Genomic DNA, 25,993 nt, shown 5'->3' with positions numbered 1-25,993 from the left:
GTGTCCCTCTGCCTTCTTTCCTGTGTGACAACAGCCACACTGTCAGGATGTGGGGGCCACAGGCCTGGTGCTCCTGACAGACCTCCAGGGGTCTTTCCACTGGAAGCATCTTCCAGAGAACCTCGCCCCTGCTCATGTGGCCATGCTCCTGCCGTTCTCGGATGGCTAGTTGTGCTCGGGCACCTCTTCTCCACCTGCAGCGAGGAGGGGAGGCAACAAGATGAGTGAACCCCTAGGCTACTGCAGTGCCAGCCACAGGCTCCCCACAGTCTCCTCTGGAGACACGTTTGTGTCACCAGTCACCAGAGGGCCCTGAGACTACCATATTATGCTCTCCCCACACGGCGCCAGGATGTGGTTCCCAAGACAACTCACACCAGAGCCACGCTCTGGGGGGTAAGGGCAGTGGGCCGCTCCCATGGGCACGGCACCTGTACTTCACTGAGCGCAGGTATTGAATCTCCAGTGGTAGCACAGGTGGATGTGAACCCATCTTATAGATGAGGACACTGAGGCTGAGGGAATCCCTCCTCTGAGCCAGTCACTGAGGGGTGGACACAAGGCAGGGTTCCTGTCTGCTGACCCACAGCCAGCCCTCTTTCCACCCGACACCGGTTCATCTGGTTTCCCTTTTCCGTAAAAGTCTCCATTTCTATTCCCAAGGCAGGAGAAGACACGCCCCTCTGTCCGGGAAGCAGCATGACTGGGAGCCATCTGAGATGGTTCCTGGGAGAGCAGGGGGTTGGAGTCCTTGTGTGGGGGCGTCCATTGTCACCCTCAGGTGAGCACATCTAGAGGTTGGCATCCAAGGCATTCAGCTCAAGGCATCAAGCTCCTCATCACCTCTGCTCAGGACCTGGCCACACGCAGTCCCGGACCTGCAGCCCCAGTGCAGAGCATGGCCCTGGAGGGTGCAGGAGAGGGAAGGGGAGCAGGTCCATGCCACACTTACAAGGTGCTGGACAGGGTGCTAGAAACTTCCCTCCATTCTTGAACACAACAAATGTATACCTGTTGTGTACCAGGTGCTGTACCAGATCGTAAGGGTACAACCAGGGGGTGGGAATCGAGATATTTCATAACGGATGCACAGACACTGAAAAATGAAGGTCATTAGAGCCTCAGAGAGGGTTGTTATCTGGCCAGGGAAGGCCAAGATTTATGAGGCGTCACTAAAGTTTTAGAGAAGGCTGCTATCTGGTCAGAGAGCCAGGCATGGGTGAGTTCAAGGCCCGGGCAGGCATTCCAAGCAGGTTCAGAATTTGCAGTAATTTATAGTAAAGCCGAAATTAGCTTTTCATGGCTTTGTGGCGAGATGGCTCCCAATTTTAAGAGAAAATCAGGCTGGCCAATGCCATTAAGAACCATTAATCCAATGCCATTAAGAACCACTGAGCTCATTGATGGCACCATTATTGATAATCAAACAAAATTGGAAACATCAATAGCCAGGTGTGTTGGCACATGCCTGTAATCCCAGATCCCAGCTATTCAGGAAGTTGAGGTAGAAGGATCGAACGTTTGAGACAAGCCTGAGCAACTTAGCAAAACCCTGTCTAAAAATAAACAACAAAAAGGGCTGGGGATGTGACTCAAAGCAACCCTGAGTTCAATCCCCAGCACCACACACACACACACACACACACACACACACCAAAATGTCCTTTTGGCCAGGTGTGGTGGCGCACACCTGTAATCCCAGTGGCTCAGAAGGCTGAGGCAGGAGGATCACAAGTTCCAAGCCAGCCTCAGCAAAAGCGATGTGCTAAGCAACTCACTGAGACTCTGTCTCTAAATAAAATACAAAATAGGGCTGGGGATGTGATTCAGTGAACTCAGTGCCCCTGAGTTCAATCCTGGCTACCCACCACCCCCCCAGAAAAAAAAAAAAAAAAAACAATGTCCTTTGGTGGGGAACTAGGGGACTACAAAAGCTACACAGTCCAACAAGGACAACTTAGCAGCTGTAAAGAGGAGTGCACATATATACCTAATTAAAATAAATAAATTTTTAAAAAGAGGGGTTCACATGATCTCCAGATCTGCTTGAGATGATCTCCAGGATGTCTTTTTAAGTGGAAAAAAAATGCACAGAATAATATAAAGAGTCCGCTACTTTTGTATGAAAAGAGATGAATATAAATAGATATTCTTACAGACATTGTGTATGTGTGTATATATATATATATATATATATATATATATATATACAACCCTCCCCACGTTGGTGGACAGAGGTAAAGCAGTTACTATCAAAATAACAGCTGGATCCTTTGTATGTAGAGGCAAATTGGGTCTAAAATTTACAGGAAAAGGTCAAGGAATTAAAATATCCAAAGCAATTTTGAAAAATAAGAATAAGCTGGAAGAAACACAGTATTTGATTTTAAGACATATTATATGACTATGTTCATCAAGACGGTGTGACATTGGCACCTGTCAGCACAGCAGAACAGAGAGTCTAGGTCCACTCTACTACACGAACTAAGGTTGACAAAGGCACAAAAATAATTCAGTAGAGGAAGATTGGTCATTTCTACCCACAGTATCGGAACAACTTGGCACTTGGCCAAAAAATTAAAAGGAACTCAATCTAAATCTCAGGCCTTATGCAAAACATTAACTCAAAATTAATGTAGATCTAATCTTAAAATGTAGAACTATAAAATTTATAGGAAAAAAATGTAAGAGAAAACCTTTGAGACCTGGAGTGTTTAGATATAACATCAAAGATACAATTCACAGAACAAGAACACATCGATAAATTGAACTTAAAATTCAAATTTTTGCTCTGTAAAACATCTCATAGAAAAGATTAAAAGTTGCCAGGTGCAGTGGCTCACGCCTGCCATCCCAGCGGCGCAGGAGGCTGGAGCAGGAGGATCATGAGTTTAAAGCCAGCCTCAGCAGCTTAGAGAGGCACTGTCTCAAAATGTAAAAAGAAAAATTTTTGAAGGGCTGGGGATGTGGATCAGTGGTTAAGCACCCCTGAGTCCAATCCTAGTACTAAAAAAATGATAAAAAGTCACAAATTAGGAGAAAATGTTTGCAAATCATATATCTGACAAAGACTATTAAGAACTCTCCAAACTCAATACTGAGAATACAATCTAATAACAAAATTGAATAAAGACTTCAATAGTTTAACAAAGAAAATGTGGGATTGCAAATAAGTACATGCAAAGAAGTTCAATGTCATTAGCCTTTACGCTATGACAAAACAGCACTAATCACCTGTCAGAATAGCTCAAACTAAAAACGGGCAAATACCAAGTGCTAGAGAAAACTCAGAACAACCAGAGTCCCCTAGGCTACTGTCAGGGATTGCATATGGCCCTGCCACTCTGGGAAAAACTCTGGCTGATCATTAAAAAGTAAAATACACACTTACCATATGTCAAGGCACCCTCACTCCTGGGTTCTCTTCCTATAAAGTAACTCAAGGCAGACTTCCGAACGCGGCATCTTCAGCAAAGAACAGCTGGGGCTGGGGCACAGCCCAAGGTAGGAGCTCAGGGAGCTGCAGGACTCAGCCTCAGCATGCTGGGTGGGGAGGTGGAGAGGTGAGGGATTCCTAGAGGAACCGGCAGAACAAAGGGAAGCAGGTTTAGACTTCCAAACGCAGAGAACGGGAAGGTGAACACACCAGAGATTGCTAAGACAGTAGTCCTGCCATCTCTGCGCTGAGAAGGTTCTAGGCATCTGCAGTAAAGGTGAATTTACCTCCTGCCTCTAGGCAGAAAAGGGCAGGGAGGGTCGAAAACCTGCCTCCTGGTGTTGGCTACTTCCCAGTTGCCTTCAGTTCAAAAGGAACTTTATGTCAAGAGACCTAGTTGGATCCAGCTCTGGGATGTCCAACCACAAAATAAATTATATTGAAAAACCAGCCTCTACCTCAGAGCAAAGCCTGTCCAAGGAAGGGACATGACCCACAGAGCACTCCTAGGCACATTCCCACCCCGCTAAGTGGTTTATCTACAAATAACAGGAGAGATCTGCTGCGCCAGGTGTCCCTGACTCAGTCAGGCTAGGTGAGGATCCATAGCAACCCCCTAGCAGCCACCAATCAGCATGAGACAGGGAAATACCTGGGATACCAGATGACCCCCCCAGTAGTTTATGGTGGTTGATAACGTGTTGGGAAACCATGTAGTTCAGCACGTACACCCTAAACCAATCAGTTCAAATGAATCCCCCTCTTGTACTAACCGATCACCCAACTTGTTCCCGCCAGTGAATGTGCTAATCATGTTTTAGAGTTGTTATTTGATTTTCCCGTGGTGTGTGATGATTTGCTAAGAGATGCTATGATGTATGTGGGGGTCCCTGCCTTCTCCAAAGAATGTATAAAACTGCTGCAAACCCTGGGCTCGGGGCCTCTCAGCGTCACCAGTTGCTGTGTGCGCGCAGAGGACCAAGCTAGCTCGCAATAAACACCTCTTTGCTGTTTACATCGATCTTGGTCTCTGGTAGTCTTTTGGGGGTCCCGAATTCGAGCATAACAATGTATAAATATTCATCTCTACCATATATGATGGAAAGACTTTTTGTTTTCCTTTCCCAAAGAAATAAATTGGAGAAAGCCTCTTGAAAAAAAAAAAAGAGGTATATTTGAGGGTGACGGCCTTCCTTCAGTACACACCACCATCTGGTGAAAAAGGCAACCTCAGAAGATTCTATGCTACACGATTCCACAGTAGATGTCCTCAGTGATACAGCTAAGGCCAAAAAGGGACTAATTGGACCATCAAGAGTAGTAACAATGGCAACAATGAAAACATCAGTGACATCTTTGATGGACTGAACCACTTAGCTTCATCATCATACCAAAAAAAAAAAAACAAAACAAAACTAACCACCTTTGGGGACTGCTCTGGCACCCCTATGATACTATAAAATAAACTGACAGTGGACAGATTCACAGGAGAAAAGACATTTCAAATTTATTACGTGTGCGCACACAGGATCTCACAGAACCCATCTGGTGCCAGGGCCCCTGGCTGGACGCTTCCTGGGCTGCAGAATCACAGGTCTGGGCTCTGGGAAGTGTAGACAACGGTGCCTCCTTATGTAGATGAAGTTCACTGGGTAATGAAAGTTGTCTACAGGAGAATAAGTGACAGCCTGTGATAGCTGTGACATTGACCTTCAGTCTCCCGGGACAGTAAGACGTCTTCCCTGGTTGATAAAATGGTGGGAGAGGGTTTACGACAATCGTGTGGGCTTTGGAGGGTCTGTCGCTAGGCAGATGGGACTTCAGAGAAAGCCCCTCCCTGCTCTCCGGGAGAAGGGCGAGAGGGAAGGCAGGGCGAGGCCAGAGAGGCCTTGGTCCCCCGCTGGAAGCATGGGGAGGCCACAGCGCCACACCTCGAAGTGTCCTTTCATGATCCACGGCGCTGCCTTATCTGGTGCCTGGCCTGTGGAGTTGCTTATATGAGAGCCGATGAGGCCACCATAAAGGCTTCACGTGGCTGTCGCCCCAGAAACACTGCACACAGAGCAAACAGCCCCAACCCCACACACACCGCAGAGAGCACTCCCTGCAGCTGGATCCCACCTGGGCTTGGCAGGGCCCCTCATGCCTTGGTGTTTGCTGACGGTCAGCTCGGTGCCCTCCAAACTGTGACTGCCCCTGTGGGGGCCACTGCAGGGACAACCGGGCTGGCGAGCTGTCCCGTGTGCCCCACCCTCCAGCAGTCTGGCCCAGACACAACGCTGCTGCTCACAGTACCAAGAGAGCCAGAGGCCAGCAAGGCCCTGCAGAGCCTCGTCTCAGAAAGGACATGCCCCCTCCTGCTTCCCAGGGGCACAGGAAGTCCCAGGGCAGCCCAGTATCAAGGGTTTGGAGAAAATGGACTTCAGTCCCTGCTGCCAGAGGTGTGGATACACACGGGTGAGGAGAGCTATGAGGGTCAGTGTGGCACCCTGCCCTGTTCTGAGTTAGCTGGGAGTTGGCCCCGGCCTGTGGATCCTGCGTGGGCTCCCAGACTTTGTGCAGAGACACCTGTGCAGAGGTACTTTGGCAAGAATCTGAACCTAGAAACTGATAAGCAAATCCTCCGCTGCCGCTTGAATACACTGTGCCCGCGCACACACACCTCACACACGCACGCACCTCACACACACACCCTCCATTCCTGCCGGGAACACCGTGGGCCACCTGGTCCTTGATCTAAGGTTGCACAAGTCTCCTGGGTGGGAGGAGGGTGAAGGCCACATGGACCCCCCTCTCAGCTGTGACACAAACAGAGGAACCCCAGCAGTTCGCCCGCCTCTGTGGGCTTCAGCGTCCTGTGGGTGGAAGGCTTGATGCTCCCCCAGGGCCCTGGGGGCTGGGAGACCAGTGACCCCCGAGCGACTTCCTCGGCCACTCTGCTGGCCCAGAGCAGGGGGGTGCTCAGAACCCGGAGGGACTCGATCGCTCCCCAGAGGCGCGGCTCACAAGCAGAGTGATTTCCAAGCCCCACGCGCATAGCAAAGCTCTCACACAAAAATGTGTGAATGCGGGAGAACAGAGGCAGCGGGGAGCCGGCGGCCAGCAGAGCAGCCGAGGCAGCCCGGTGAGTAGCCGCCGGCCTCCTGACATGATGGGGGCATGGGGAAGGGGATGCATGGGGTCCCCAGGGAGGGAGAGGAAGAGACCACTGGACAGAGAAGGCTGAGGCCTGTGGGTCTCCCCCTCACCTGGCACTCAGGGGGACAGGACCGTTCCCGGGGCCACCCACTGGCAGAGACCTCAGCTCAGGGCCTGGGGCCCTCCTGCATGGGCAGGTAGGGGCAAAGGAGGAGCATCTGCCTTTTCTGCTCAAAGCCAGGGACTGAGATGACTCACGTATTCCCCCAAGACCCCAGGTCCTAGCCATCTCCCAGGGAAACCTCACCCCCACCCCAAACCTCCACCATTTGGCCAGAGGAATAGTTTTAACCCAGACACAGGCATCCTGTCCTGCCCTTCTCCTAGAGAAGGAGAGGGCTCAGCAGGGGTTTTCAGGGCTGCAGGACAAAGACTGTCTCCCGTCAATTGCGGAGGGGGAAACGGAGACCCGGGGAAGGAAGGGGCTGTCCTGGCCACCCACCTCTGGGGGAGACAGTGCATGGAACTGTGGTGGGCGTGGCGCTGTCTCTCAGGGTGGAGCCTGCCTCCCCGTCCAGGTAGCCTGTGCTGGCCTCCTTCCCAGGTCTGTCCTGGAAGGGCTGACATCAAGGAGCCCAGGACGGCCTCCTGGGAGTCCAATGCCTCAGGGTTGGACTCGGGCAGAAGGAGCAAAGTCCTGTGGGGTCCTGAGAGCAAGGCTGGCAGTGGGGGAGTCGAGCAGCATCCCCTGGAGTCTGGAGCACCCCACCCCGACCGACACCAGAGCCACCCCCCTGACAGACGGGGAAACCGAGGCCCTGAGAGGTGAAGCCTCTTGCCCAAGTCACTTAGCCGGCCAAGCCCACGTGGTGGTAGTATGGATGCTCCCCGGGCTGACCCCAGGGCCTGTGGCCTGACCACTCTGCCGCCCCCGAGCTGTGCTCCTGTGCATTTCGTGCAAGATGCCCACTTGGAGCCTCTGTCCCCTCGCACCTCCCTAGGCAGCAGCCCCAGCCTGGGCATAAAGAGGAAGCCACGAGGGCTCCCAAGGGATCCCTGGCTGCTCAGCAGCAGCGAGGCCAGGACATGGCCGCCTCCCACTGCCTGCCTCTGACCTCGGCTTCCTCGTCTGCAAAACAAACGGGCACAGTAACAGAATCTGCTCCCAAGGTAGCCAACCCAGCAGAAGCCGGCGGGTATCCGAGGCCTCCTGCGGTGCCAGATTCAGGCACCAGATGGGCATCCCCCTCTTTTGACAGCCATAGTGACTAGAGAAGGGACCGGGGCAGTCCTGAGGCTTCTCTGGCTCAGAGCCTCAGAGCGTCCAGTCCTGTGCTGTGTGGCAGGTGAGAAGGGCGTTGCGTGGTCCCCTCCCTTTCCCACTGGCTTCCCCTGCGGCCCAGCTGGCTCGGGGTGGCACTGAGAGGCTGGATGATGGGGAAGGAGAAGACGGGGGCATGTGCTTGCCGGGGGCTGTTCTGAGCTGGCAAATCCCCCTGAGGCTGGGCCTTCTCTGCAGGGGTGTTTCACGGGCTCTGCGGAGATGCCCATCACTGAGGGTCTCTCCCCTGGGTACCCACCCAAAACCTCCTCGCTCACCTCTGGAGTCCCGACACGCAGGGCCTACACAGGAATTCTGCCCCACAGCCTCCTTACACCCTTGAGGAGAAAGAGGGTGTGTCCCCCTCCTCCCCCCATTCTAAATGTTCTCTCCCCAAATCTGCTCTCGACCCCACTCCCACCCTGTGGGGAAGGTGTAAAAGTCACCTAGCAGGTTCCCAGCCACCTCCTCTCTGCAATTCCCCCTGGGCCGTTGGTGGCACTGCTCACCCCAGTGTCGGGTCTCAGCCGAAACCTCAGCGTGAACGTCTCTGACACATTCAGCCTCCAAGGCCCACAGCCTGGCCCCCCACCACACTGCTCCTCTGACCCTCAGCTTGCCAGACTGCAGAGTGGGCACATTCTACCCGCCTCTCAGGGCTGTCGACGGGTCTCTGTGAGAGCTTGTAAACTGTGAAGGGCTGTGCACACAAGGGACCGTCACAGCTGTCACTACAGCTGACCCCTCATGTCTATCTAGGCCAGGGTGTTTTCTTTGTCTCTGTACAGGAAGGAGGCTGCCACGTAACTCCTGGAGGTGAGGGCTGTGACCTTCCCTCTTTTCCACCTGCCTGTGCCTGCCACGCACGCAGCAGTGTTGGGGCACGCGGTTGGTTAGAATGGCACAGAGACCAGGTGGGTCTCGAAAGTAGCAGATGGGCCCATCCCTCACCCAGGGCTGCAGAGGGGGGGGAGAGAGCGGCTCCTGAGTCTCAGGAACTCTGTGACACTTTCCTGCTTGTGATTGCCACGTAACCTGCCTGGGGCAGAGAGCCTATTTTTGCAGGTGTCTTCTCGTCTCCCCGCCCCCAGGATCACGAGGTCTGTTTTATCAGACTTCTCACCACCCACTGGAGAGAGGTGCTGCTAATTACACATGCGCCTCCTTCTGGGTGGCTCAGCCCTGAGGAGATCCCAGAGCCCTCCTGGCCCCAGAGAAGGTCCACAAGGGCACCCACAACCCACCGTGGGTCTCAGATGCAGATTTCAACTGTCCCCATGAAATGACATCTACCCAGTGGTGAGCCTTCCCGAGTTAGGTCTGTGCCTTTAAATGGTGTCCTTCCTGCCCTGCTGCTGTTAAGATGTCCTTCCAGATGAAAGTGAGAACATGGTTTTGCCTTAATGAATCTCCTCGGAGAAGGCGAAGCTGGCAGATGCATTCACCCCCACTGGTTTTTAACTTGATGATCTGGAACCTTCCTCAAGGAGTCAAGTTCAAGCATCAGTCCCCTCACTCCAAGAAAGCCTGCTTCTAACCCAGAAGCATATGAATCCCATAATGTCACTGTCATTCCTACTGAGAGGTGGTGTTCTAAGATCCATCCCAGTTCTGCCACTGAGGTGCTGTGTGACCAGGAGGGTGACACTCACCCTCTCTGAATCTGTTTCCTCTCTAAAGCACAGCTAATAATCTATGCCAGACTCTCTCTCAGAGTGAGATGAGGGCTGTAAATGTCCTTTATTCACACCTGAGAAAGTCAAAAGCCTGTCAATGGGGTGGGTCATCCTCAACTAGATTCTCCATCTTCCTGCCCTTGGTCTCTCTCATCCCATTTTCATGGACTCTTAGGGCAGACAGTCTTTATTTACTGATGTCCCCAGAAACTGCCTCATCTTCCCAAATATGTCTGGCAGGGAGGGAAAAGGCCAGTGGGTAGGACAGACAGACGGAAGGAAGGGAAGGAGCCTGCAGGAGGGGGTGAGAAGAGCAGTCTCAGGGTCTCCGGTTTAGGCCCTGTCCCCCTGAAGACATCCCTGAGGTCCATCAGGGACCCCTCCCCCATCTCCCCAGCCTCTCTCTCCTGGCAGTGGTCTCTTCTACTTCACAGGGACTCCCAGGACCTGAGCCCAGTGCACACAGTAAATGCTCAATAATTGTTTGTGGAACTGAATTGCAAATCTCTCTTGCTCCTCCTTCCAGACTCTAGGCTCCTCGAGGGCATGGATTGTGGTGTGTGTGTGTGTGTGTGTGTGTGTGTGTTAGTTACAGATATTCATTTCTGGAGGAGGTAGCAGTCAGGAGAAGCCAGGTTATGCTGCTGTAACAAACATCTTAATGGCTTAAAACAACAAAGATTGATCTCTTCCTCGGGTTCCATGTCCTGCTTACTCAGGGGCCCAGGTAAACAGAATGCCCTCTGCATGGAACTTTGCTAGTCACTGTGACACAGGGAAGAGGAGCTCTGTGGGGTCCTGCACTGACCACTAGACCCTCCGCTCAGACACTCATTTAACCAAAACAAGTCATGTGGCCACACCAGACCTGAAGGCAACCAGAACATGTGGGCCAGACCAATGGTCAAAGAACAGCGTGACTTCCCCTCGAGGCAGCCCCTGGGGACAAACACAGGCTTTGGCTGGGACACGCGTAGGCTTGACTCCACACCCTGCCATTTACTAGCCAAGTCACCCGGAACACAGCCCTTCACTGCTCTTTTCCTATCTTCAAGGACATTCTTGTCCATTTTTGCAGTGATCCTAACAACCTCTGAGGCAAGAGGGCAGCTGTATGAGCCAGCTCTCCAATACTGTAACAAATGCCTGAGACAATCAACTTATAAAGACAAAAGGTTTATTCTGGCTCACAGTTTTGAAGGTTCCAGTCCATGATCCATCAGTTGGCCCTGTTGCTTTTGGGCCTGTGATGAGTCAGCACATCATGGCAGGAGCATGAGGCCGAGGAAGACCAGGCCCCTTAGAGTCAGGAAGGAAAGAGGAAGAGGAGGGTCCAGGATCCCACAGTCACCTTCATGGATACACCCCCAATGACCTAAGGACCTCCCCCAAGTCCCGCCTCTCTCTCTTTTTTTCTTTCTTTTCCTTTTTTTTTTTTTTTTGGTACCAGGATTGAACTGGGGCCACTCAACCACCGAGCCACATCCCCAGCCCATTTTATTCTTTATTTTGAGACAGGGTCTCACTAAGTTGCTTAGGGCCTCACTAAGTTGCTGAGGCTGGCTTTGAACTTGCGATCTACCCGCCTCAGCCTCCTGAGCTGCTGGGATTGTAAGCTTGCGCCTGGCCAAGTCCCACCTTAAAGCCTCCACCACCTCCCAAGAGCACCAAGCTGGAGACCAGGCATTTAACAAAAGAGCATTTGGGATCCAAACTATAGCAGCAGCTGTCATTCCCCTTATTATACAGAAAGGTAGGACAGCTCACTGCATATTCACATCTTGCCCAGCAAATAATCACTGTACACAGCAGTTATTTAAAGCAGTAGGTGAATTTCACTGAGCACTTACTGTGTGCCAGGCCGTGTTCTAAGAACAGAGATGGCACGCTGCAGTCCACTGATCACACATGGCCCACCGCCTGCTCTTGTCAATAATGCTTCACAGAAACAGCCTCATCCATTTGTGTGTGTGCCACCTATGTCTGCTCTGCGCTATAGCAGAGGAGTTTCCTAATTGCAACAGAAGCCACGTGGTTCCATAAGGCCCCAAATATTCACTGATTGAGAAAAAGTTCGCCAATCCTGTTCTAGTCAATGTTCATGCCTGCTAATAATCGTTTTAGCGTGGGTTCATGCAGATGAGAGCCCCCAACAGAGTGAGCGCTGTGTGGGAGGTCAGTGCATAATCCCTATGGAGACCTGTTCCTGCTGTCACGTGTTGTCACAGCACCCTGGCTGGAGGAAGCCTTGTTAGCAAGCCCTTCAAATGTGCAGTGACTTACACCTCGTTCTCCATGTGGTTTGTTACAACACCACTGGCCTCAAATTTAATACATATAAACCAGTCACTTACAGTGAACAGATAATGTCCGCGGCTGCAGATTGTCACCCAGTGTGTCCTCGGTGTCTCCAGAGTCCCCAGTCCCTGCAGGCCTCGCCCAACAGCCCTTGCTGCTCTCCCGTCTGGTTCACTCTTGCAGGTCCCACACTGACACTTGCCTAGCATGTCCTCCAACAGAGCTCAGACCTGTCCCAGAGCAAACGGCACAGGCTGCCCAGAGGACACACAGGAGGCAAACCCAAGGACCCCAGCATCGCGGGCAGACCCACCCGCCGAGGCCTGCAGAGAACCCACTGCAGACCCACTTCAGAGAACTTGCTGCACAGTCTGTGAGCTGCTGCCTCCCAGTGGACATGCGCAATAGCTCTCAGGGCACTAGAAACACACACTAGCTGTTCATTTTAAGTGACTGGCACACACATGTGTATACAGTGTAATATATGCACACACAGATGCACATGTACATATATGTGTTATGTTTAAGAAAATATTTCAGGAGCTGAGCACAATGGCGCATGCCCGTAATCCCAGTAGTTCTGGAGGGGCAGAGGTAGGAGGATCACGAGTTCAAAGCCAGCCTCAGCAACTTAGCAAGGCCCTAAGCAACTTAGCAAGACCCTGTCTCTAAATAAAAAATAAAAAGGGCTAGGGCTGGGGATGAGGCTCAGCGGTTGAGTGTCCCTAGGTTTAATCCTAATACCAAAAAAAAGAAAGAAAATATTTCAGGCAATGAGTGTTGTGCCTAAGCAGGGTAAGGAATGGCTTTGATGGGGTGTTATGAGGCTGGTACCAGTGTTATTATCCCCACTTTACTGGTCAGGGAACTGAGGCAAGGGGAGGTGACCAAAATCTGCCGGTGTCCGGAGCTGTGTCCTGAAATGCTGCACTCTGCTCAGAAGGCCAACAAGAAGGTTGACTGTGTTTAATGTCGTAAAATCCACCAGACGGATCACCCTGCTTTTTCCTGGTTAACTCATCTCGGACACCTGGCTAATGGATGGTTTCTCTCAAATGTTTTCCCAGACCATCCATACCCAATGTTTCCATAACCCATGTCATCTTGGCAACATAATAACATTTGTCAAAGAGAAGGGCACAGGAACCCACCCAGGGGAATTATTTGCACAAGTTCAACAGCTGCAGACTGAGAGGCAGGAAGGGAAGAGTAAGTCCTGAACTAAGGGTAAAGAAGCTGGCTCTCTGGCTAAGCTCTACCTTGCACTAGCTGTGTGTACTTGGTAAAGTCACTTACCCTCTCTGGGGAAATGAGTATGTTTAAGTACCTGCTCCTTCAGAATGCCCCCCTTGGGCTGGGATTGTAGCTCTGTGGGGAGCTCTTGCCTGGCCTACAGAAGGCTCTCAGTTTGATCTCCAGTGTAGCAAAAATAAAGGGGTGGGGGGGTGCCTTTCACATAACACAGCACAAGAGTTTAAGGTCAGGACCTCTGACATCAAAGAGACCTGAGTTAAGTCTCCGGTTTATCTGCCTGTGAGCCCTTGTCCTGGGACCTACCTCCACTCCTTAATTTTCGGCTTCCTCAGTATGACCAGAGGTTTGGACCACATCCTGCCTTCAGTAAGCAAAGACACGAAGCCTTATGCTAGCGTCTAGCCTCCATCGGTACATTATTATCCCGAGCCTTTGTTTCCCAGGCCCCCTGAGCACCATGTCCGCGCCTCCCGCCAGCAACGGGGTATTCGTGGTCATCCCGCCCAGCAATGCCAGCGGCCTCCGCCCGCCTCCCGCCCTTCTGCCCCCGTCCATGTGCCAGCCTCCAGGGGTCGTGCAGTTCGAGGAACCACCGCTGGGGGCGCAGGAGCCCAGGGCCACCCAGCAGCCCGACCTGCGTCCAGTGGAGACTTTTCTGACCGGAGAGCCCAAAGCTTTAGGGGTAAGAGCTGCAACTCCTGAAGATCTGAGGCTTAGGTGCTGGGCAGGTAGTGGGCGCCCAGCCGCGGGGCATCCAGGACACCCGGGAAGGGGCAGCAGGCAGTGGTCAGATACTTGAGGAGGTCTGGGTCCTGCACCAAAGAGCCGAGGACCCTTCCCCCCCACCCCGTGGAGTTCACGGGGGGGGGGGGGGAACAAATGACTCAGAGAACTAATGAGGCTGATGAGGGTGGGGGAGGGGCAACACCAGCAAGGGCCGGGAAGTTCTCCTGGGGAGCTAACCTTGAAGCTAAAACCTAAATGTCAGGTTGAAGGCAGTCGAGGGAAGATCTGACCCAGGGTGGGTGAGGGGAAGGATCCTCGGGGTGAGGGGACAGCAAGTGTAAAGGCCTCTGGGTGGGAGGGAGGTGGCTTGTTCAAGAACGAGACAGAAGGTTGATAGGGCTGGGATGTAATGAGCAGAGGAAGGACGGACAGGGGACCAGGGGACCAAGACAGTGTAGCCAAGAGCCAGCTCCTGTCGTTGACAGCAATGATGACCTTCACTGCTCTATTCCAGTCTGGGTGGCATTGAGATATTATTCTCTTGGAGGGAATAAAATATTGGATGGTTGGATAGACGGACACGCCCTTGCGTGTTGCTTAAAAGAAAATCTCTAAACAAACTACACTCAACTGTTTGTTTGAGCAAAGAATGATTCACGAATCGGGCAGCTGTCAGAACCAGAAGGGATTCAGGGAGGTCCACCCAGCAGGGGGAGTGGCCACAGGGGAACCCAGGAGCCAGGTGGCGATGTCGCCTGACTGGCTGCAGCTAGGTGCCAGTTTGTGGGGATGGGGTGAGATGAGGCATTTGCCTTCTGTGGACATGCCCACCCAAACTGGGATGGATGAGGGAGAGACTGCGAAATGAAAAGGATGCTCGAGGCCATGTTTATTGCAGACAGCAGGGGACAGGAAGGGCAAGTGAGGCGGTCAGTGCAGAGTGTTGGGACCAGGAAAACCAGAGAGCCACAGAGCCATGCTGGAGAAGCAGGACTCAGACCACAAAGCAGATGCAGCCGCGGGGATCGTTGCCCTGTGGGTCCCGTGGCTGCGGGGAGCTGGCTTTCTCTTAAAACTGTCTCTTACGGATGTTATAATGATGTCGCCTCCAAAGAATGGGATCTGAGTTCCTTGGCCGGCCGCGCTCTCCTCCCGGGCCGGCAGGGGGCGGCGTGGAGCCGGCGGCCCGCGGGCTGAGCCCTGGCTGCTTCCCGCAGACGGCGCAGATCCTCATCGGCCTCATCCACCTGGGCTTCGGCAGCGTGCTGCTCATGGTCCGCCGCGGCCACCTGGGGATGCTCTTCATCGAAGGCGGCGTCCCCTTCTGGGGAGGAGCCTGCGTGAGTGCGGGGCCATCTGAGGGCCCCCACCCGGTCTCACCGGTCCCCCTGCCTCACCCCCACATTGCCCTGGGCTCATCTCCTCCTAGCTGGGACCTAAAGCACTTCCTACAAGAACCAGAGCCTAAGTCCAACTCCTGACCCCAAACCTGAGCCTGACCATCAGTTCCTAGGTAGGGAAGGTTCCAGCAAAGAGCCAGAGCAGGCTGCCAAAAAAGGATGGCACAGCCACATGCCTACCACCTGAGCCTAAGGCTCACCCCACATCCAAACCCCTCGGCTCCCTCTGAACTCTGCCCCAGGGAGTCTGACCAGCTCAGAAAGCCCAGAAAGCCCTGAGCCCACTCCTCTGACCACACCTCACTGGCCAGCTGCCCACCCTTGCTGGAGAACCAGGTGAGGGCCTCCTTCTCATCTCCAGTGGGAAAGGCGCCTTTCAGTGTTTGCAAAGTGAACACCGTTCGCGCCTTGGCAAAAGCTTTGGGGTCAGGCCAGTGGGGTCTGAATCCCAGCCCCACCACTTATTATCATGAAGTCCCTTAGGCAAGTCACTGAAACTCAAGCCTCAACTTCCTCAACTAAGAACTGGGTTCCTAGCCGCAGCCCTGACCATTCCGTAGTTTGCTGAGGAAATCGAGAGACAATACAGAACAGAGCCAGTGACTAGCCCTCAAGTTCTGCAGCTAATGGTGACTGTCATTTGTGAGGACTCCCCTTATGGAGAGAGAGTCAGGTTTGCAGGAGGGCCTCCTGGGGAAGCAAACACAGACATAGCATCTTTCTTCCCCTGTCCAGGCAGCCTCCAGCAAGAGGCCAAACGCCCAAAATATAGGGTCCAGAGAGGCCAAAATTGCTGACACGCCATGGCTAGAGAAGGATGGTCACTTGGCCATGCCTGAGGACCGGCGCTAACTCTTAATGGCCCAGAGTGACCCAAAGTTGGAGGAAATGTGGGCAAGCTGGACACTTTACAAGAAAAAAATCACAACAGGGAGAAAGAAAGGAGCCCCCTTCTTTCCTGAGCTCCCTCCTGCCAGGCTGTATCACACAACATGCCTCAGAGAGACGTCAAACTTGGTGGAAGGGAAAAATTAAAATAAGAACCTGCTCTTCAAGTTCAGGAGACATCAGGGTCGGGAGACCCAGGCAGGACTTCCCCAGCCTCAACACCTAATCATTCCATGGGGTCTGCACATTGCTGGCCTCTGGGGACCCCAGAAAGTACACATGGATAGCTTTCCTCAGAGGTTCACAGGAGTCCCCATGGGCACAGAAGGAAGGAGACAGGACAGCTGAGATGTGGCTCCAGCTGGGACTCCTCTGTGCAGTCCTGGGCCAGTCACTGCCTCTCTTGTTGGCCTCCAGCCCTGGGAGCTGGACTCTAAATCCAGTGCCATCTTGACACAGCCAGTTGATGCTGAAGAGGCAACTCCACATCTCGAAACTAAGCTCAGTTCCTGCCCCGTTTCCAACCCTACTCCTCCCTCATCTTGGCAAAAGACACCGCCATCCACCAGTTGCCAAAGCCAAAAACATGCCAAGAGTCATCCTGGACTCCTCCTCCCACTCCCACATCAGCGCACCAGCAGGGCCATGGACTTGCCCTCCAGAGCAAGGCCTGCGCTTGCCCACCTCTCCTCCTCTATCGCACACCCTGGTGCTCACTGCCTGGACGGCTGTGGTGGCTCCCTCCTAGTCCTGACCCCCTGTGTCCCCAGGGCCTCTGGGACCTCACCGCCTCCCTCTGGCCTTTCCATGTGACCCCTCCCTGCACCTCTCCAGCATGGCAGCAGCGAACCACAAGCTGCCAGGCCTGCTGAGTGCGGGACCCAGAACCACTGAGTGCCACTGCCACCTGCCCGCAGTCCAGCCGGTCACAGAGCCAGCCTAGACCCACTGGGAGACGACTGCCCAGCCCATGGGCACCATGAGGCAGGTCCCTTGGAAGCTATCCCTGGAGCCGGCCTCTGCACCCCACAAACTCTGCGCCTCTCTCTGCAGCTCAGAGGCCTCTCCTGTCCATCCTCCAACCTCAAGTACCCCCAGCGGCTCCTGGTCACTACTCCCCCTACCTTTCTCCAGTGTTTGTGAAGTGTCTGTGCTGCCCAACAGGACAGAAGCCCCATGAGAGCAGAGCAGGGACCCTGTCCATCTTCTCCAGCTGTCATGTTCTTGGCACATGGCCGCCACTTAGTACATGCTGGATACACGAATGTTAAAAAACAACAAAGTCTTCCTCATGAAGCCGTGATATGATGTCAGTGGGAACACTTACCTTGGAGGCGCTGGCCCCAATTCCCTGGACAGACCCTCACAGACTCCTTTAGACCCTTGAGAGAGACCCCGAGGTGCCTGGCCAGAAGGCAGACAGCTTGGTGGCCAGGAAGCAGCTGCTGCCCTGTCCCTGGTACCCGTGACCTCTTCACAGAGCCCTGGCAAGATGTGCCCTGGACAGTGTCCCTGCCGAAGCCTCACTGGGCCCCTCTTTCCCACAGTTCATCATCTCTGGGTCCCTCTCTGTGGCAGCCGAGAAGAACCACACCAGCTGCCTGGTAAGTGTGAATGGCGGTGGGGACCAGGGGCAGAGGGGGCCAAGGCGGATTCCACTCAGCTCCCCCAACCTGCCCACTGCGTCATGTGGCTCATTCGACAAGCGTTTCCTGGGCATCTGCTTAGTGCCAGAGACAGGACAACCAGACATAAAGTGCACATGGACAGGAGGAGACAGGACACACTTCCAAATACAATCCAGGGTAGAAAGGGGGCGTCCAGGGATGCAGTGCTCACCGTCACTCAGAGAAAGGCAGCCCTGCTGGGCCTGGTGGGCAGACAGTTCTCACAACGGCCTCCACCTGAGCTCTTTCCACAGCAGGAGGGAGGCAGAGGCCTGCTGCCAACCCTGCCCAGGGAGGCCATGAAGGTGACCAGGCCCTTCTCCCTAGCAGCTTCCAGAAGGAAAGGGAAGCAGAGGGCATCCGCTGAGGCCCCAGGGACGAAGAGGAGAGGAGAACAATGCAGGAAAGCAGCCAGGCACAGGGAGCCGGGCCCTGCGGCAGGGTGGAGGAGGCTGGCGTGGCAAGCTGCCGCCCCTGTCCTTTCTCTCTGTCTCTTTGCCCTGGTCTTTTCCCTCATGTCGCTCTCCGTCCTGCAGGTGCGGAGCAGCCTGGGGACCAACATTCTCAGCGCCGTGGCGGCCTTTGCTGGAACCGCCATTCTGCTCATGGATTTTGGTGTCACTAACTGGGTGTGTCGCCAGTGCCCCAAACTTGGAGAATAGTAGAGCCACACCCAGGAGGGGACGGGAAGTGACAGTTTGCAGTCCCAGAGTACTGAGGGCCTGTCAGACCTGATAGATCCCATAAGTATGTGACCCCATGACCGACCCCACAAACGGGCACCAAGGGGAACAGGGAAGCAGCCTGGGAGGGTGAAGGGGGTGCAGGATGGCCCAGGAAGAATGGTTCCAGGCACAGCTGGGACACCCCGTGGCAACCTTGCACCGGGTATTCCCATTGGGGTGGGAGGTGCTTGTCACAGGCTTGCCTTGACTGTGGCTTGCCTTGACTGTGGGCTTTGGTCCCCAGGATGTGGGCAGGGGCTATCTGGCAGTGCTCACCATCTTCACCATCCTGGAATTCTTCATCGCAGTCATTGCCACCCACTTTGGGTGTCAAGCCACACGCGCCCAAGCCAACGCGGTGAGTACTCCCACCCCACGCCAAGTCATATATGGCCCTCTAGGGAGAGCTGTGGGCAGGGAAGGCTCCCTGCCTCCAGCCTCCTCCTGCTTCCCTTTGGGAAGCACGTGGAGGGACTGCCATGCAGCGACATGGAGACCCAAACAAGTCCTCGCACATCCTTGAAGATGAGACTGTTCACCCCGTGGCCACGCGGGGGCGCCGCTGCGCTGAGCCTGCGGGCTGAGCCAACGCTTGGGCTGGGATTGGGGGTCTCTCCAGGAATTCACTATAAGGCAGACACGGACATCGGAAGAGGCAGCATGTCTGGGGTGGAAGTTGAGCTTATTTTCCGAGAAGATGGAGAACAGGGAAATCAAAAGGGGGGCCATGGAGAGCATCCAAAGTCGAGGAATCACTTAGAGCAAAAGCTGCCTGGGCAGGAAAATGAAGCGCAAGGGGTGGGGATGGCTGCCGGGGGTGGGGTGGGAGGGCTCCTGAAGGTCTTGAGCAGGGGAGTGAGCTGGGTTCAGGAAAACAGTGCAGAGGATTTGCCAAATGCAGGAGGCTGGAGGCCAGAGCTATGGGCCAGCAGTTCCTGTGAATGGAAGTCCTCAATCAGGACAGGGACAGTCCGGAGGGAACACACGTGGGGGGGTTAGCTCCTAGAGAAATGGGATTTTTGTCTGCTTTGCTCACTGCTGTGTTCCCAGTGTCTGGGTCGTAGTTGGACCCAGCAAATATTTTCCTAAATATTGGCTGAGTGAATGACAAATTCCGAGTTTGCAGTTCCGGCTTGCAGGATGCGTCTGGAGGGTGCTGCTCTCAGAGTGCCCACAAGAGGGCACTACTGTAACACACCCCGAAGGCTTCAGAGGGCTCCAGGACTTTGACTCGGTTCCTTTTCTTCGCAGTCTGTGATTTTCTTGCCAAATGCCTTCAGCACAGACTTCAACATCCCCAGCCCAGCAGCCTCCCCGCCCCCTGCCTATGACAATGTGGCATATATGCCCAAGGAGTCCTCCGAGTAGCAAGCTGTGACTCACACAGGTTGGAGTCCAGCCTTTACCCTCTCTTCGGACTCTCCCCACCCCCGCCTTGTTCATGTAGAGCAGCCCTTCCCCAGGTGTCCCCTCCAAGCCACACATGTGGTGGCACTAAGTGTTCCCCAGTGGTTTCTTTCCTAAGAAATGCTAAGCTGATATCCAGGGTTCATGTCCTTCGGTCCCTGAGCCCTACCCACCCTTCCAGGGATGTCCCCTGGTGCTGCTCAGGGTTTCTCTCTGCTCCCTGGGGGAAATCCCAACCTCGGTGGAGACTCAGATTGAGACCTAGCCTAGCCCACAGGACTTTGGAAGGTCATAAAGTTCAGAACCCAGAATGTTCCAGAATGTTGTGGTACACAATGAAGCTGTCCTCCCTTCCCAGGGTGGCTGGGGACCCTTCTGTACCTTTCCATGCTCCTCCCCCACCCCCACTGCCTGAGGAACAAGGCTGTCCCTGAAGGTGTCCATGGGACCTGGACTGGGTCTCCCAGGGACGTGGAGACACCTTCATCCCAGTATCCACAGGTCCTGATGCGTGGTTTGTCTCATCCATACCACAGAGGAAAATAAACTGTGTGGCTTAAATTTCAAGCTTGTCTCATTGCAATGACTTACTTTTTAACCTCAGGAACTTCTAAGGGTTGACTTAGGTTTATCAGAGGTCCTGAGAAGAAGGGAAGAAATTTGGGAGGTAAAGAGGAGAAACTGAAAGAAGAGGGAGGTTAGCCCCAAGTTGAGGTCACAGCCCAGCCCACTGTCCACTGCTAACTAAGTCCCTCAAAGGTTGTGAGGGGGCCACATACCACAGATTAGTTAGGAGGAACTAAAGAGCTGGGTTACTCCCTCGAATCCCAGTCTGGAACTTGAGGAGACTGGAGGTCCCCTAGAGATGTCCCCTGTCCAGACAGCATGGAGCCACAGTGTAAAGATGGCTGCAGCTGTGCCTGGACTGTGCCCCCACGTGCATTCCAGGGAGGGCCAGATGTGCAATGTGGATTTTTGAAGACTTTACAGCAAATAAAAGGGACAGTGTCCACCACTGAGAGACTTCAGCAGAGGCCACAAAGAACAGAACTTGTAAATTGGAAGTCATAGAAGTGACTGAGTTATCCTGAATTTGCAAGTTTAGTCTTTCCAGCACTGAGAGGCAAAGGGAGGTAGAGGTGTAATGTCCATGAAGATGAAGAATGCTGGGAGCTACAGAACTATTAAAAGAATTTAAAGAAAGTCTATGTAAATGAAGAGGGATATACTATGTTTATGGATGGCTTGATTTGTTAAAATGTCATCCTTCTCCAAAATGTATCCGTAGAGTCAATAGAATCATATTCAAAATTCCAGTGATCTGTTCGAGAGGAAATTGACAAGCTAATTCTAACATTCATGTGGAAATTCAAAGGACCTAGTAGACCCAAGAAAAACTCAAAAGACAGGCAAAGTTGGAGGACTGAAATGACCAGACTTCAAGACATAGTGTAAAACAATAATTCAGAAAACATAATTTTAATGCAAAAATAAACAAACAGACCAATGGAACAACAAAGCCCAGAAAGAGACCTTCACTGAGTCATTTGAGCTATGACAGAGGCCCAAATGCAGTCCAATGGAGAAAGCATGTTCTTTTCAATCGATGGTTCCAGAGGAAATTGGATATTGGTATAGAAAAGAAAAAAAAAACTTTAATTCCACCCTGTGCCATACATAGAAATTTATTCTAAATGAGTCCTGGATCCAAACTTTAAAATTAAAACAAGATTCTAAAAAGATAAGAAAAATATCTTTATTACTTTGGGATAAGCAAAGATTTCTTAAGCTGGACACACACAAAAAAAAACAATTTTCATAAACAAAAAGACTGATAAATTGGAATTTATTAAAATTAAGAACTCCAGTTTAGCAAAAAATCAGGAGTGTGAAGATGCAAACCACAGACAAGGGAAAATGTTTTGAAATATCTAATATCTGACAGAGATCTCACATGAAGGGATATGTAAATAAGTCCTAGGAATAAGTAAAGAAAAGATAGACTCCTAATTTAAAATGGGCAAAGGACTTGAGCAGCCACTGCACCAAGAAGGATGTCCAAATGGGCATTAATTAAAGCCAGGCATGGTGACAGACACCTGTAATCCCAGTGGCTTGGATTGGGAGGCTGAGGCAGGAGGATCACAACTTAGTGAGGCCTTAAGCAACTTAGTGAGACCCTGTCTCACAATGAAAAAAATAAAAAGGGTTGGGGATGTGGCTCACTGGTGAAGCACCCCTGGGTTCAATCCCTGGTACCAAAAAAAAAAAAAAAAAAAATCCATTAAATGTGTTCAACATCATTAGTCATTAGACAAACATAAATTAAAACTCCAAGGAGATTCCACAATGTTCCAGGAGGCCTACAATTAAAAGGACTGACTTCTAACGCCAGTGGGTTTGGAGACTCAGCTTCTTCTGCATTGCTGGTGACAGGATAATGAAATGACTACACTGGGAAAAAAAAAAAAAAAGTTTGGCCAGATCTACTAAAGCGAACCCCATGCACGTGTTCTAACCCAACATTCTATTCCTGGATACATACCCAACAGAAATGAGTGAATGTCACCAAAAGACAGGTGCAAGAGCTCTGGATGACACCTTTATTCATAATAAAACTTGAGCTTCTCAAATGTCCATCAGTCCTAGAACAGGTAATTAAATTACAGTAGACAGATTCAAAAGGAACGATGTGAAAGAACCGCCAATCGACATCCAACACATGGATGAATCTAACTGAAAAAAACAAAGGCAAACTTTGGGAGTTTCGTTCTGTTGATACGAATTTTGAGGACGGGCCTCCAAAACGAATGGTGACAAATGTCATCACAGCTGACTGCCCTAGGAAACAGCAGTACTGACTGAGCAGGGCGTGGGGCATCTCTGTGTCCTGATCTGAGCCATGAGGATGTGGTTGAGTAAAAATTACCTGGATGCACTCAAACACTCCACTGTATGTTATCACCTCTGCTTTAAAAGGTGGAGCTAAAATTAGAAAGCGGTACTGTCTTACTGACCCGTTTCTGCAGAACCCAAACCTAATGGTTAAAACCACACACAGTCACTATCAAGCGGTGCCTGTGGTCCGGATCCGGGCACAGCCCAGGGAGGTCCTCTGCCTTGCGACTCTCAGGCTGCAGTCAAGGTGGCAACAGGGCTGCGCTCTCATCTGGAGGCTCAAATGGTGAAGAATCGCTTCCAGGCTCACTCAGGCTGAGGGCAGCATTCGTTCCCTTGAAGCTTTGGGGCTGAGGGCCCCAGCTTCTTTCTGGCTATGAGGTTCAGTTGCCTGTGGCCCCAGAGGCTGGCTTCTTGGGCCCCATGGACCTCTGACCCCATCAACCTCTCCAAAGCCAGCTCTCCAGAGCCACCTGCTAGCAGGAGGCAGTCCTCATAACAAAGTAATGATATGACAGAAGCCACCGCCCATCTCTTTGTAACAAGCTCTCTGGTAGACACAAGTCACAGGTCCCACCCACTCTCAAAGAGAAGGGTGAGTGGGGGGCCCTTAGAATCTACCCACCACAGTTACGTTTCTGCTCATTTATACTTGGCAGATGTGAAAATGGGTTGTATTTCATTTGCTCCCAGTTTTTAAAAATACCATCCTGTCCCCTACTTCCCTCTAGCTCTGGGTTTTCTGTCCTCTCCTTACCACAGTCCCCACTTCCTGACCCACTGAAATCTCTGTCATTGATCTCATTGTCACCAGAATCAGTGAGCTTCTTAAAGCCCTGATTTTAAACATAATCACTCTAGCCATTTCTTTAATGTCGCCTGCTCCTCTGTGCACAGCACACAGCCCTGTGTGATCTCAAGCTGCTTTGCTTTCATTTAACCATCTACTCAGCAGCGGCGTTTGGATGCCTATGATAAGTCCTGGCTCCGGGGACAGCAGATGTTAGCCAAGGTCCTTGCCCTCACAGAGCTCACATTAGCCATCTGTCCCCACCCTCTGCCTCCCCCCAGATCTCTTCTCTGAGGCAGCTCCAGCACCTCCTTGCATGCCCCACTGGGGAGGAATTTATATCATCAACACAAGCCCCTTTCCCACCGGTGTCCCTGATGACAGCAGGTATCACTACAGACTTTGCTGCCCCGGCCAGAAGCCCAGCATGCATCCCTCCTCTCTCAGCCCCATGTTCCCTCTGCCCCCTGGATTCTCCTCGCTCTCGATTTTTCCACTCAGCCCAGTCTCCTCCGACCTTCCCCCGAGACTCTGACTGGTCATTATCTGTCCCCTGCATCCTGGCATTCAGGACCCTGCCCCCAACCCAACCCATGGCCCAGGCTTGTCCAACCCATCTCTGGAAAGATAACAGCCGTGGGGCTTCTTCTAAAGCGTCAAAGTAATTGACTCACTGCTCTCCAGACAGCATCTGAGACTCTCCTTTGCCCTCAGGCTAAAGTACAAACTCTAGCTCTTGGAGCCACCAGAGAGGTAGCCCCCAGCCCCACAGCCTTGACCCTCCTCTTGCGCTTGACCTGGCAGCCACCAAGGACCTCTGCGAGGCCCTTCTGCCTGGGAAGCTGTCCCTGCCTGCCTCCTGCTCTCCCACTTGCCCTGCTCAACCCCCATCCTCCTTCAGGTCTCTGTTTACAGGCCACTCCCACCCATTGGCCTCGCCTGCCCTTGTCCTCTCTCCCCTCCAGGTCTCTGCCCAGCCCTCCCCATGCCTGCCTTTCCAGTGTCACACCACTGACCCACCCAGAACGCAGGCTGGCCTCCCTGATCTGCTTTTCCCCCACTGTGACTTGAACAACACGTGAACACAAATGTAGTGGCTTGGCCCAACACAAATTTACTGCCCTCCAGTTCGGAGGTCAAAAGTCCTAAAGTCAAGGTGTCCACAGGGCATCTTCCATGCACAAACTCCTTTAACCCTCCAGTAACTCCCAGGTACTATTAGCACATTTTACCGAAGGGAAAATTGAGTCCCAGAGAGTTCAAATAACTCACCCAAGACCACATGACTATGAAGTGGTAGAATCAAGATTTGAATGCAGGCAGGTGGATTCCTGCACCAGCTCAGAGGTGCTAGGCTGTGCTCGGCAAGTTGAAGTCACTGTGCCCGGGCACTGGGGAGGGACCGTCTGAGAAGCCTTGCTTGGTGCTTCCCTGCTTCAGTATGGGAAGCTGGAGAGAGAAGCCAGACAGAAAAGGGAGCCCAGCTCCCCACCTCCTGAACCCGAAGAAGCTCTCAGAGGACCTGCAGATCCCGGAGCAGGCACCGTGCTCAGGGGCGCGGGGAGGGGTGGGAGAGGGTGCCAGGGCAAAGCCAGAGAGCTTGCCCAGGGCTGCCTGATGCGATCCACCAGCCATGCCCAGATCCTGATGCCAACAAATTGTCTGTGGGACAATCGGATAAACTTGAACATGGACTTGGTACTTTATACCTAGTGAGTACTAAAGCTGGGATGAGAACAGGCGTTTCTAACCCCTAGTGTATTTCCTGGACTCAAGTGGATTCTAAATGCACAGCAGAGATCTGCAGGGCTGCGGGCTTTTGCACTGAGCACGCCTCGGTGGACACCAGGACTTCATTTAAGTTACACAGTGGTGATCACGTGGTCCTACTTCTAAAGAGTCTGAGTCTTTAGAGTAAACAGCAAAGTGCTTACAAACGGAACGGCAGGATGTCTGGGTTTTGCTTACCAGCCAGGAGAACAAGGCCAGTCAAGAACCAATGACGACCCTGGCCTGGGGACGGGATGAGGGGGGATTGTGACATCATTCTCTCCATTTTTGTAATGCTTGAAATTTACCAAAATTAAAAAGATTCTTTCAAAACACTCAGCCTCTGACTCTGTGACGATTACAAGCATCTTGATGCCAAGAGTCCTGTGCCATAAACAGGATCAACTGTCAATGTCGTCTTTGCAACCAAAAAAAAAAGAGATGATGGGCACTAAAATGTTCCCCTGCCTGCGTTTGGGGATGGGAGAAGTTCTGACAGCTTTACGCAGCTGGGCGTAAAGCAGGGGGTGGGTCCAGGAGGGAAGAGATCCAAAGTCTAACGTTGTAAAGATGTTCTGATTTCCCAGCGCTCTGTGGGG

The 25,993-nt window shown here is 52.6% G+C and overlaps 1 protein-coding gene across 2 annotated transcripts; it reads left to right on the top strand.

Moving 5' to 3' along the window:
* Window positions 1-6,501: 6,501 nt before the first annotated feature.
* Window positions 6,502-20,109, top strand: Ms4a15 (membrane spanning 4-domains A15). Of its 2 annotated transcripts, XM_046444479.2 has the most exons (7): window positions 6,502-6,560; window positions 13,631-13,805; window positions 15,067-15,189; window positions 17,685-17,741; window positions 18,341-18,433; window positions 18,774-18,887; window positions 19,781-20,109. In XM_046444479.2, exons 1-7 carry the CDS (start codon window positions 6,502-6,504, stop codon window positions 19,895-19,897), a joined length of 738 nt encoding a protein of 245 aa, XP_046300435.1. In that variant the 3' UTR covers window positions 19,898-20,109. The 2 variants fall into 2 exon arrangements, with proteins under 2 accessions (XP_046300435.1, XP_058435662.1); XM_058579679.1 differs by lacking the exons at window positions 6,502-6,560; window positions 15,067-15,189 and having other exon boundaries at window positions 13,581-13,805.
* The last annotated feature ends 5,884 nt before the right edge of the window (window positions 20,110-25,993 follow it).

Source organism: Marmota monax, unplaced genomic scaffold (genome assembly GCF_021218885.2).
Source record: "Marmota monax isolate L192 unplaced genomic scaffold, Marmota_monax_Labrador192_F-V1.1 WCK01_AAM20220418_F8-fsc00038, whole genome shotgun sequence".
Classification (NCBI taxonomy): Eukaryota; Metazoa; Chordata; class Mammalia; order Rodentia; family Sciuridae; genus Marmota; species Marmota monax.
The sequence above is the reverse complement of the archived record's forward strand: the minus strand, read 5'-3'. Positions and strand labels throughout refer to the sequence as shown.